At 43.4% G+C, this 13,883-nt stretch overlaps 1 protein-coding gene across 1 annotated transcript in view; it reads left to right on the top strand.

Annotated features, from left to right (window-relative positions):
- The window catches only part of elapor2b (endosome-lysosome associated apoptosis and autophagy regulator family member 2b), a 142,458-nt gene extending 128,777 nt beyond the window's left edge, over positions 1 to 13,681 (top strand). Inside the window, exons 19-22 of the mRNA XM_072470945.1 lie at positions 850 to 976; positions 4,469 to 4,647; positions 8,955 to 9,120; positions 9,703 to 13,681. Of these exons, the coding sequence (XP_072327046.1) occupies positions 850 to 976; positions 4,469 to 4,647; positions 8,955 to 9,120; positions 9,703 to 9,762 (532 nt within the window). The 3' untranslated portion in view covers positions 9,763 to 13,681. The remainder of the gene's footprint in view (positions 1 to 849; positions 977 to 4,468; positions 4,648 to 8,954; positions 9,121 to 9,702) is intronic.
- The last annotated feature ends 202 nt before the right edge of the window (positions 13,682 to 13,883 follow it).

The following is a 13,883-nucleotide window of genomic DNA, read 5'->3' as shown; positions in this document are numbered from 1 at the left end:
CCATGCCCCAGGTTTACTGACCCACCCTTCAACTCCCTCATCCAAGTCATTAATGAAAATCACAAACAGCAGAAGACCCAGAACTGATCCCTGCGGTACGTCACTGGTAACTGGGATCCAGGCTGAATATTTGCCATCCACCGCCACTCTCTGACTTCTATCGGTTAGCCAGTTCATTATCCAACTGGCCAAATTTCCCACTATCCCATGCCTCCTTACTTTCTGCATAGGCCTACCATGGGGAACTTGATCAAATGCCTTACTAAAATCCATGTACACTACATCCACTGCTTTACCTTCTTCCACATGATTGGTCACCTCCTCAAAGAATTCAATAAGACTTGTAAGGCAAGACCTACCCCTCACTATCCCTAATCAAGCAGTGTCTTTCCAGATGCTCAGAAATCCTATCCCTCAGTACCCTTTCCATTACTTTGCCTACCACCGAAGTAAGACTAACTGGCCTGTAATTCCGAGGGTTAACCCTATTCCCTTTTTTGAACAGGGGCACGACATTTGCCACTCTCCAATCCCCTGGTACCACCCCTGTTGACAGTGAGGACGAAAAGATTATTGCCAACGGCTCTGCAATTTCATCTCTTGCTTCCCATAGAATCCTTGGAACCTGGAGCGCGCGGGGGGGGGGGGGGGGGGGGGGGGGTGGGGGGGGGGGGGTGAAAGATCTCGCAGGCAGGAGCGATTGGTAAATCCCACCTTCTGTTTTCTGTTTTATAAATGCTGGTTGTAGAAATTCCGTACATACAAAGGTTTTCAAGTAAGTGTAAAGTGCTCCAGCTTTCCTTATTGTAGACACTGCTCTGTGTGACTGACACTTCCTTTCTACACCAGTGGCTGCCCAGGTGGTACTTGTGATGGGTGCACATTCCTCTTCCTGTGGGAGAGTATGGAAGCCTGTCCACTGTGTACGACAGACGATTACCATGAAATTGAAGGAGCTTGCAAAAGTGGTCTCCAGGTAGGAGTCAACTAAATGCCAGGTCATTAATTGTAATTGGGCAGAGTTGAATGTTTGTATGCTATGGTAATTCCCCAAATATTTTCTTATTACTTTATTGAAAAGTCTTGAAACGGTTGATTAAACTGCCCGATTAAAACTTAGCGTGCAATTTAGATCTGAATTGGATGGAGCAGAGATCTCTCATAGATTCTATCTTGAACGGTCTAGGAGAGAGCAGCTTAAATGCTAAAATGTGAATCATTATAACAGCTGGATGAAGGACCTTCTTTTTGTCAAATCTTTGTATCCAACAGGAACACTTTTTATCCCGGGGGAGATTTGCTGATAGTATTTATCAACGAGCCTTGATCAGTTTGGGATAATCCTGGTGAGGTAACCATGAACACAACCCAGTGTTTCTGCTAAATAGGTTTGAGCCCTGAGAGTTCCACAAGCAAATCAGTTTCTGTATTTAAGTTTGTAGTATTTCTGTGGAGGAATTTGGAACATTCTTTTTGTTATAACCTGCCCGATTCCTATTGGCTGGGGACTATTGGCTATCCCAAAATATATTTTAATTGATTGACAAATCAACAATACAAAAAAGAATCAGCAACATGCAAAAACAACACAGTCACGAAAAACCACTAGCTCTCAAGCCAGCACACACACACACACACACACTCTCTCTCACACACACACACACACACACACACACATACTCTCTCTCTCTGTCACACACACATACTCTCTCTCTCTGTCACACACACACACTCTCTCTCTCTCTCTCTCACTCACTCACACACACACGCACACACACACACACACACTCTCTCTCTCACACACACACACACACACACACACACACACTCTCACACACACTCACACACACACACCCTGTCCCCAACGGTAGCCCCACATCAGCGGAAAGGTGCTCAACGAGCAGCGCAGCCTACCGGGAACGGAGACACGGGTGTAGGGCACAGTTTGAGAGAGAGAGGGATCTCCCTTTACAAAAGCAAATACAGAACCACAAGAAACCCAACAAACGATTAAATACAAATCAAAGCCGCCAGCACTGAAGCCAGCGTATGCTCCCCTCCCCCGGCTCCAGAAACAGCCCCACGTCGATGAAGAGGCTCCCGCAAGCAGCTCAATCCACCAGAAAAGGGCGGGCAGCGTGCGATTGAGGAGGGAGAGGGAGAGGGAAAACACTCCTCCCCCTCACTGGCACCAGGAAGGACCCCTCAACCCCCAGGCACAGAGTAGGAGGGCCGCAACTGGCGAGCACCCAGCTCCCAGCCTAAAGTAACAATACACAACATAAATACAACAATAACCGTACAATCCCCCAACACTAGAACACAACCAATATCTGCAAGCAGCACACACAGTCAACTGGGCCACCGTCCGGCTGCTCTCACCGTCCCGACATCCGGTCTCCAGGCACCATCCAGTCAAAAACTGCAAAAGCGAGTTCATACCACTCCTCTTTCAGCCCGACAGCTGACCAACCAAGATCCACTCCTCGCTCCACTCCAAGCCAATAAGCAGAAAAGCAGCCAGTAACAAGTACAAGTCCCAGGCGTGGCAACTGCAGGCAAGCGTTCTCCTCTCTCTCCCCTGCAAGCAACTGGCAGCAGCAACAGGCTCCCCTTTCCCACTATTCAACCGGTCGTGGCACCATTTCCCTCCTTGCCGTAGTCCAGGCTTCAAAGTCCAGAAAAGGCAGCCAGCATACAGACTAGCACACCGGGTCCCGAAGCAGGGTTACAGCCCAAGCCAGCAGGAGCTCAGACACAGATTCCCCTCCCACACCTTCGAGCATGAGCTACTCGGGTGGAGTGTGAGCTCCCCCAATGAGGGGGGTGGGTAAATCATTAGCAAGTACACCTGTATAAATAGAGCTGGCCAGCGTGGTGTTCGAGTAGGAAGCAGTGGTGAACTGCTGCTGTATATATGTCATTGTAATAAACTTATTTTATTTTGACTACAACTCGTGCTGCATTCTTCGTGGCCCTCACAAAAGTTTTGAAAATCCTGCCTGCTCTACAAAAACTTACTGTTTGTCTCCGGTGAAGATTATAATCAAGGGGAAAAAAAAATACATAGAATTGTGAATATAGTTACTTTCAGTTTGAATCTACAAACACGTGCTAGATTTTTCGTGGTCCTCACACGTTACCAGCCCACGATCTGAAACCGAGGTTGTTGAAATGTTGTCCAGCTGACCATGGAATCCTCGTCAGCATCCGTGCATCACAAAATCTTTACATTCTCCCCACCTACTGTTCTCCTCATTAACCCGTGTCTCAGGCTGTTTGCAAACAAGGTTTTGGCCCAGGTTTCAGACCCCATATCCTCTCTGTCAGATAGTTACTTTCAACATCATGACATCTCCCACCTTGTTCCTCAACAGATCAGTTGTGAAGTTGGATATGCGCTCTATTTACAACCCCCTGACCTGACTGGTCGACTAAAATGATTTCTCACCCGTTACCCTCCATGAATCTCTCCTCGTCCAAGCTATTCTTGCAGAATTCTAATCTGTTTACCCACCAGACCTTTCCTCATTGACCTGCACTGGTTCCCGGTCCCCCGAAGCCTCAAATTTGCAATTCTCAGCCTTCAATTTAATTCCTTCCTTGGTCTTTTTCCTCTGTACTCTCCACCAGCATTGCAAACCTTCCACACTCTCCTCTCCTGTGGCTCAGGGCCCCTGGGATATTCCCTTCAATTCAACCGTTAGCAGCTGTGCTTTAAACCACCTTCACCCAAACCCTAACCTCTCCATCTCAACCTTCTTCGTTAAGAGCTGCCTGAAGACGAGGTTTAAAAGTGGTTTCTGCTTCCCTCTGCTGGAAATCCCATGTAATAACATCACCTGGACCCCCACAGTCATATTGTTTGGCTTTGTATTTTGGTCACATTCTTTGTTTAAAGATGAATCATAGAATTTACAGTGCAGAAGGAGGTTATTCGGCCCATCGAGTCTGCACTGGACCCTGGAAAGAGCACCCTATCTAAACCCACACCTCCACCCTATCCCCGTAACCCCACCTAACCTTTTTGGACACTCAGGGCAATTTATCATAGCCAATCCACCTAACCTGCACATCTTTGGACTGTGGGAGGAAACCGGAGCACCCGGAGGAAACCCACGCACACACGGGGAGAACGTGCAGACTCCGCACAGACAGTGACCCAAGCCAGAATCGAACCTGGGACCCTGGAGCTGTGAAGCAGCAGTGCTAACCACTGTGCTACCGTGCTGCCCCTCAGTAGGTGGGGAGAATAGGGCTCCTTGGCCCACCTTGGCGCATCCATGCAGAAAGGTTGAACCAATGAAGGTTAGATGGTCAGGAGCGGCGTTCCCTTGTTATAAATTCTCAGCCGGCGCGGTTGGAACACGTTGTTGAGGAACGAGGCAGGCCGCCCGTGACAGGGAATCTCTCATTTTTCCACAACGCTCTGAACTGTAAAAAATGCACAACTTATTTGTCGTTGAAGGAAACCACTTACGTGTGGAGGGAGCCGAAAGTCTGCATTAAAGGCATCAATCTTCCTGCGAAAAGTATCAGCAACTGTGAGATGATCGATTTTTGGCTGAAAGTTGTGGTCGCGATTGGAGCTTTTAGTGCAGTCCTGCTGGTAATCCTAACCTGCTACTTCTGGAAGAAGAACAAGAAGTAAGTTCTCACAAAATGTTCGGAATGTGAATGGAACCAAAAGTGGCAATTATTCAAATTAAATGATTTTGAATAGTTTGTTTCAGACAAGTAGCAATTGAATTAATTAACATAAGAATGTAAAGAATCAGAGAAGAGTATTCAGCTCATTCTTTCGTATAACTTTCAAATCTAAGATTTGGATGATCTTGTGTATGGATCCATGCTCCGTCAAAGCACAAAATACTTGGCGTGAAATAGTCGTATTTTGGGGCGAGTCGATTTGATTGGAATATGTTACAGTTAAAACAAATTCAGCAGGGGCATGCGCAGAACCACCAGGTCGAGATGCTGAGAGTTCTCACTGGGGGAAAAGCATGTCAAATTTCCAACGCAGAGTTAATAAAGAACATTTCAAATATTGAATCTGGGGCGAGGAGACTGACGAATGGTGCAGCAGAGAGCAGACAGCTGAGGAGACACAAGGCAGTTTGAACAAATGGACAATGCTATCTGCGTTAATGTTTTGGTTTGGGGAAGGTCTGTACCCTGGAATGAATCCCATTCATTGTAAGTGGAGTCTAACTTCAGGGTTAGAAGAATATCCATTCTTACAAAGGCAGCCAGTGACCTGGTTACAAAGAACCATTTTCTCAAGCAGAGACCATTATAAATAACTATTTTGCTCACAAGTACATGTACAGTGTAGTTTCAAATCTAATAACTGCATTTATGAAGGCAGAAGCAGTATGATTTTAAACATGATTATTTTAAACTTGTTGGTGTGGTTAAATGTTAGCGCGTTGTGTGAACAGTGTAATTGTTCAATAACTGCTGAGTGGCGAGCATACATTTGTTTCAGACCAGTGATGACAGGAGTAATGTTAATGCTGGAGGACAATACGTTTCTGACTCTACGATCCAGAATTTAAAACTTTCCATTTTGAAAATGTTCTTGATTTCCTTCACTTGGTGAATCTGATAAGTTCAGGGCACTTGTACAGTGTCTCTTATCGCACGCAACAACTGCACAACTGACAGAATTACTTTCAGGGGCCCATGTGTATACTTTTGTAAAGTAAGGATATTAACATAATTCAGGGCAGATTATGTAAAGATGTCTGCCCATTGGCCGTCATGGCAGAAAGTCCTAAAATTGAAAATGGGAATAGTTTACAGTAATGTTGTGGATTTTAAAAAATACTTTTTAAACAGATTGCTGTATTCTTGTTGTTTCTGCTCTGTGCTCCAGAGGTGTGTATTTTTGTAAGGGGGGGGGGCCGGGGGTTGTGGGCCAGGATTCTCCCGGTCTCCCTGCCAGAAGTTGGATTCAGAATAGCGCGTCAGGCCAACATCGGAATTCGTGCCGGGCGGCAGACCCATTCTCCGTGTCCGCCCTGCCGGCCATAGCCTGTTTTCAAACGTTGGAGCCAGACTTCTTGCCCTGACTCGGCGGGACCATGGAAATAGCTTGTTACAGCTACTTCCCATCTCATTGACGGGCAGGACACACCATTCACCAGCCAGGTGGGATGCTCTGTGTCCTCCCCCCAGCCGAGAGTCCCGCTGGCATGGATTGTGCAAGTATTGAGGAGCGTTGACCTGGCGGCTTGCAGTCCGCGGGGTGGAACGATGGTAAATACTCTCCCAACAATTGCTGCCAGGGTACCGGGAGGGGTCCTTCATGGGAGGTGGGAGTCGGGGGGGGGGGGGGGGGCCTTGTGCTGGGTTGGAGGGGCTCAGGTCAGTCAGAATGTAAAAATTAACATTTTCTCATAATAAAGTGAAAGTGTTCTCATTTGTGCCCCTAAACCCTTTAAAAGTCTGTCAATATTCCAAGTTTAAAGGTAGAGTTATAGATATTTACAGCACGGAAACAGGTTCTTCAGCCCAGCTTGTCCATGCCGCCTAGTTTTTACCACTAAGCTAGTCCCACTTGCCCGCATTTGGCCCATATCCCTCAGTACCTATCTTCCCCATATAACCGTCTAAATGCTTTTTTAAAGACAAAATTGTACCCGTCTCTACTACTGCCTCTGGCAGCTCATTCCAGGCACTCACCACCCTCTGTGTGAAACAACTGCCCCTCTGGACCCTTTTGTATCCCTCCCCTGTCACCTTAAACCTTTGCTCCCAGTTTTAGACTCCCCTGCCTTTGGGAAAAGATGTTGACTATCTACCTTCTCTATGTCCCTCATTATTTTATAGACCTCTATAAGATCACCCCTAAGCTTCCTACGCTCCAGGGAAAAAAGTCCCAGTCTATCCAGCCTCTCCTTATAACTCAAACCATCAAGTCCCGGTAACATCCTGGTAAATCTCTTCAGCACTCTTTTTCTAGTTTAATAATATTCTTTCTATAATAGGGTGACCAGAACTGCACACAGTATTCCATGTGTGGCCGTACCAATGTCTTGTACAACTTCAACAAGACGTCCCAATTCCTGTATTGAATGTTCTGACTAATCAAACCAAGCATGCCGAATGCCTTCTTCACCACCCTGTCCACCTGTGACTCCATTTTCAAGGAGCTATGAACCTGTACCCCTAGATTTCTTTGTTCTGTAACTCTCCCCAACTCCCTACCACTAACTGAGTAGGTCCTGCCCTGATTTGATCTACCAAAATGCATCACCTCACATTTATCTAAATTAAACTCCATCTGCCATTCATCGGCCCAATTGATCAAGATCCCGTTGCAATCCTAGATGACCTTCGCTGTCCATTATGCCACCAATCTTGGTGTCATCTGAAGTCTGAGATTAAGGTAAAGGTTATCCCTTGAAAGTGATGCAAATCTTTGATGTGGTTTTCGCACAGCCCGGTTCATTGCCCTACAAAGTATGGAGGTCTGTGTGTGTGTGTGTGGCTAGACGTTTGAAAGCTTTGAACTGGATTACTTATATTTAATGTTACACTCCATTGCCTGCTGAAAGTTCTTTGATTGACAGGTCAAGGTAGTTTCAAAGGGGAGCTCTGCAGGGATCCATTAACTCAAGTGAGCGGGTATTTTCCTAACCGCAGTTTTTAAAAATGTTTTTTTCTCAAGTGCTTCCTAGACAGTGCAGGGGCAGCCCCCACAGTTAGGAAACCACATTAAAGGTGTGGAATGAGGATGGTTGAGGGGGGGATGAATGGGGGTCTTGGGGGTTCCGAGGGGGGGTCCTTTGTCAGTTATTGGAGTGGAGGGGGGTGCCCTGTCAGCGATCTGGGGGGAGGGGCTATAGCAGCCTTTGGCTATTGAAGTGTCCTTTAAGCTCAGCGTGCCATGGAATCGCAGATATAGGTTGAGAGATTTAGAACTGAGACGAGGAGGAACTACTTGTCGCAGAGGACAGTGAATTTGTGGAACTCGCTGCCCTATAGAGCGGTGGAATTTCAATCATTAAATGGTTTCAAGAAGGAGATAGATATATTTATGATTTTTTAAAAAATGGGTTAAAGGGACATGGGAACAGGTGGGGAGGTGGCTTTGAGAGCAGGAAGAGATTAGCCATGATCTGATTGAAAGGTGGAGCGGGCTCGAGGGGCTGAGTTTCTGATTTCTGTTCCTAATATCTATTTTACTATGAGTGGCACAGAAACGCTGATTCAGGTTAAAAAAAGTTCCCAAGTGCCATAGCTCCTAGTGCCGGCAGGAATTCTGGTGGGAGCACTTACGCACAGTTGTGGAAAATCGTGCCCCATGAAATTGAGATTGGCAAGAAGAGAAATCATTTCACATTAGCTTCTGAAGTGACTAAGTTGAGTGGAAATGGTGGGGTGCATTTTAAGTGAAAATAGCAAATGCAGTTTTATAGTTGATGAATCTTTTTGTCTGTTTGAGTAAATGTTGCTGGATGTTCTGTGATGATGAGATTTATCTGTACACGAGGAGTTTCTGAAAGGTGGAAAAACCTCCTATGTGTGACAGTGCAATAGAGACACCTGTTGATCAAAACAGGAGTCCTCTGTGAATCAATCTGCTGTATACAGGAACGAAATTACTGCATGGATGTGAGATCAGCATTTTGATGCGGCTTAATTCTGGCCCCTTTAACATCCCCAATTTTAATCTTTCCACCATTGGTGATCAGGCCTGGACCCTCAGCTCTTTAAGACACTCTTTAAAACCGACCTCTATGACCGAACTCCCATCGTGGCTCGGTGTCAAACTTTGTTTAACGATACTCCTGCCTTGGGACTTTGTTATGTTAAAGGTGTCACATAAATATTAGCTGTTAGCAGGAAAGCGCCTCATTAATCCTATAGCCACATTATTTGTTCATGTTCGCTGTCTCTGCCACCCTGTGTCGCTTTCTTCACCTGGCCTTGCTTTGCGCTTCCAGGCTGGAATACAAATACTCCAGGTTGGTGATGAACGCTAACTCGAGAGAAGTGGAGCTGCCTGCTGCTGACAGCTGTGCGATAATGGAAGGAGAAGATAACGAAGATGACATTGTTTATTCCAATAAACCTTCTTTACTGGGCAAGTTGAAATCATTAACTTCAAAGGTGAGAAGTCAGTCTGCTCTTCGTCATGTGACCTATTTATACAGCTGTCACAAGTATTTTATACATGCCAGCATTTGTGCAAAACCTTTACCAGAGGATTGACTCGTTTTAAAGTCAGTCCATCAAACATAACTATCTATGGTATCTCTGTGAAATATTTAATATAATGAGATCTCTTTATAGATTGGTTATTTGATTAACATGCTCCTGATGAGAAATGATATTTAGTTTTACAATATCATTAGTCAGTCCGCCATGTTTTAAACTTAGAGTTGAGACTAACCACAGTATTCAGGTTAGAGGGTGTGGAGGTACCAGGGCTGTGTGGGGGATATGAGGAAGAGGTAGGGAATGAACAGGAGGCTAATTGGCGAATGAAGGTTGGGAATAGGAAAGGATGGGAGACTAACACAAGTGAGAGATTTTACTGAAGAAGACAAACTTTTCCCTCCAATTTGTTGGGAAAGGTATTAATTTCCTGTTGCTACTATGGTGACATGATGAACACATGGCATAAACTAGTCCCACTAAATCAGCAGAAACCAAACCTAGCATTAATCTTTTTCTACTTTCTTACACAAGGACAAAGAAGATATTTTTGAATCTGTTCAACTGAAATCACCAAGAGCTCGCAATATATGAAGGAGGAACGTTGCTTTTGGAAATGTTGGCAGTAATTCCTGCTGTAAGATGCGGAAGCGTATGCCAGCATAATCGATGTGGATGAGAAAACTTCTTAAATACTACTGTACCTAAAACACTATTCAAAGAAACATTTGCAAACAGTTACTGTTTGATTGCCTTATTGTGCTAGTTGAAAGGAATATCGGACATGTGTTGCCAAATGTGATGAACACTGCTGGTTGCCAAACTGACAATATAAATCTCAGGAAGAGCTTACATTCATTCTTCTTAATAGTTAACCAATACAATTGGACACTTTCATGCATATTTGTATTTGCGATTTGTGTGGTGCGCCTGGTTATTTTGTTTTATTCCCCTACTTTATCACTGCAGTTAATTGCAGTACTCTGTTTCATAGATTATCATAGAATTTACAGTGCAGAAGGAGGCCATTCGGCCCATCGAGTCTGCACCGACTCTTGGAAAGAGCACCCTACCCAAGGTCAACACCTCCACCCTATCCCCATAACCCAGTAACCTCACCCAACACTAAGGGCAATTTTGGACACTAAGGGCAATTTATCATGGCCTATCCACCTAACCTGCACGTCTTTGGACTGTGGGAGGAAACCGGAGCACCCGGAGGAAACCCACGCACACGCGGGGAGGTTGTGCAGACTCCGCACAGACAGTGACCCAAGCCGGAATCGAACCTGGGACCCTGGAGCTGTGAAGCAATTGTGCTATCCACAATGCTACCGTGCTGCCCCTAGCTGTTAGATTTAGCTATATTGGGCTATAACTATAAGTTCCACACTTTTAAATTATAAAATATATATATTTATAACGTGCAAATTAGCAAATAAACCTCAACAACAGAAATAACCTTGTAATGTTTACAAGACAGTGAACATCTCCTGATGTTTTATTTTAAAAATCCCTCAAACGCAGTCCCTTCCTGACACGTGAATAAAATAAAACTCATTGGACTAGAAAGGTGAAACCTCCTGGGAGTGCATTGAAAGTCATTCGGTCTGTATGTCCTTTAAAATTTTTTTTAAAAAATGAACATCTATTACAAATATCTAACAGTCTGATTAAATGTTTGCGTTTGGCTATAAGATCTCACGGTAAAATACTTGTTCTTAGGTTGCAATCATTTTAATCTACACTTTCTAATTTTGCCTTTCACATGGCTGATCCCAGCCAGAACCAATTAATTTTATTCCCTAAATATCATTTGCAAGTCACCACTTTGATCATCATTTATGAAATATTACCTGCTATTTCAGTAATGTTTACAGTTGCTGCTGAATATCAACATGTCCAAGGATATCAAATGAATTACTGAAAATGAAATAATATTAAGCAGTGGTTTTATTGGATAAGTTATACTGTAGAATTAACCGGATTAAATGTACTGGTAGAACATTTAATTGATATTTTGGTAACCGTGTAAAGAAACACGGAGGTTCATAACACTTTGAGAAGAGATTCACACTTTGTATGTTGTAACATTGATCCCTGTCAGAAATCTCCAAGTGTTGGAGCAGGAATGTTTCCAAGATGGAATGAGATGCTGTGTTAGGCACTGCCTGTGTGACATTAAAGAGGAAAAGAAACACGGCCACATTTCAATACCTTTGTGAAATTGGCTTGAGTGAAGGGACACGGCGAGTAAATCTAATTCAGTACATACGGTCTGCTTAAGAAGTGTGCCCGGCATTAAATACAGAAATCAAACTTTAAGGAATCGCTTTGCTTAACAGGAACTGGTTAATAAATTAAATTGGTGGAGGGATTTCCCCCCCGCTCCCCGGCCTCCTCATCAACCACAGATTATTACTGCCACCAAAACCGGCAGGAGCCTCATTAAAACCATTCTCAAATGTCGGTGAGCAAAAAACGTTTTGGTTCCTCAAAGTACTGATGCCACATTTTCCGCCTTTCCTCCAGAAGCATTGATGGTACAATTAGCAGGTAGATTTACCGTTTAACAAATTGGTCAGCCGAATCAAAATGTTTCTTGCTTATGAATTAGACGGCATAGTCACAAACCACACTTCAGGTGCCTGAAGGTAACGACAGATACAAACTTTGTTTAAAAAAAGAAGCAAATTCAAACTACTGTCCATTCCAAGGCAGAGGCCTATTTTGTCTGTTCAGTAGGGAAACCTGGGTGGGTATTTTGACCCTTAGCGATGAAGACTGCAATGTCTGTTTGTGATATAAATGAATTCATGATTTTGAAACTGTGAAATAGGGATGCATTATTTCATGTAATTAAAAGGTGAAATGTTCCTTTGAATGTTGCCTTTGTAGCAGTTATAGACGGGTTATTGAGAAAACGCCATGTTGTGGGATTTCCATTAGTTTAAATGAAGGTACAGTTTCTTTAGGTATTACAATGAAGTGTAGAAGCTTACAAATCACATACATGTATCCATATATGCGTTCCAAGAAGGGGAATGGTGTTTTACTTGTCATAGTTTTTGTTATTCAATAATCAGTTAATTTAGTTGTAAAATGGGAGTGGAAGATTGAATGTTTTCATAACAATCATCATAATTTGAAGCACATCACAATATTGTTCAATGCACTTAGTAAACTGGAAATGAAGAATGATGTTTTGATGAAGGCCCCACGTTGCTTCTGTATTACACATATCTGACTTTTAGTAGACACTGATTACAAGAATGGTAGTTTTACTCCCCACACATCCAGAATTTAATGCAGGCGGGCAGAGTTTCTACTTTGGAAGCAATTGGCGATTGGTTGTCCCAAATTGCACCCCTTTGAAAAATTGTTCCCTCTTCCCATGCACACCACCATCCTGAGTTTCTGCTCAAACCTATTTACATATTGACACAAGTAAAACCTGCCGTGAACCAGTACAGTTGAGCAACATTTTTAAAAGTTTACCTTTAAAAAAAATTGCTTTTAATAAACATCCTTTAATATGTTCGAATGATAACTTTACAAAGTTTGATTAATGCACCATATAATTTTTTACAAATTCACTCACGGGATGTGGGCGTTGCTGGTTGGGCCAGCATTCCTTGCCCATCCCTAGTTGCCCTTCAGAAGGTGATGGGTGAGCTGCCTTGAGCTGCTGCAGTCCCAGAGATGTAGATACGGCAACATCCGCTAATGGGTTATCATCCACCACCTGCGATGTACATTACTGTCAATACTATACAAAACTATTTTCTAGTTCGATTGGGGTCCAGTAATCAACTATTTCGTAATTCTTTTTAAAAAAAAGTTCAAACCTTTTAATATTGTGTCCATATGCCCTGTTCGTTCATCGAGCTTCCTCAAACAAACACAATTAGCAGAAACTCATCATGGTGATGAATTCAGCCAGGAGGCATGGGCAGTTTTCTGGGCCGTGCCTGTTTGGAGTATGATGTTTTTAAAACTAGTGCACCGTGGAGAGTTGAGTTGCATTTAAAATTCCACCGTCCTTTGTGCTGGTTGGGCTGGTATTGGGGAAAATGGCACCGAGAAAAAGGAGAATGAAATTACCTCGAGAGGACTGGTCCACATAAATCGGTCTCAATGATTTTGGAAATTTGCATGCTTAACTGGAATAAACCACCGTTTTCTTCTGAATATTACTTGCACTGTTGGCCACTTGTTCCTTTAAGTACACTGCCAATTTTGTTTTTCCAAATCCAGTGAAGCGTAGATATATATATATAGAAAATAATTTTTATGAAGTTCAGATATATGGCAATATGTTTAGAAATGGAGGTTGCACCGTTTAAAATTCTTTCCATGTGTTGTACATTCCAGTTTTTCAGAATTTGTGCATTGTATGTACCATTTGGACTTGTGCATTGTGTTATTTTTCCCTGCTGAGTTGTGCAATCATTGTTAACCAAAGTAGTCTTTTGTGTCATCTTTCTTAAATAAATGTGAGCAGTTTTGGGAATTTTTGCAGTGCCTGTTGCCCTTTTCTTTAAAGTGAAAGAAGCAGCTTTTTATAGTCCGGTACTTTTGGGGCATTTTCCTGGAGGTATTAATAGTTGTACCGTTGACATTTTTGACCTATCATTCCATTAAAATATGTTGAGCTTAAAATGAAAAGGGGAGATTGTAGATGCTGAAATAAAAACCACAAATGCTGGAAAAAT

Source organism: Scyliorhinus torazame, chromosome 13, assembly GCF_047496885.1.
Source record: "Scyliorhinus torazame isolate Kashiwa2021f chromosome 13, sScyTor2.1, whole genome shotgun sequence".
Classification (NCBI taxonomy): domain Eukaryota; kingdom Metazoa; phylum Chordata; class Chondrichthyes; order Carcharhiniformes; family Scyliorhinidae; genus Scyliorhinus; species Scyliorhinus torazame.
Note: the sequence above shows the minus strand (reverse complement) of the source record. Positions and strands in the feature narration are given on the sequence as shown.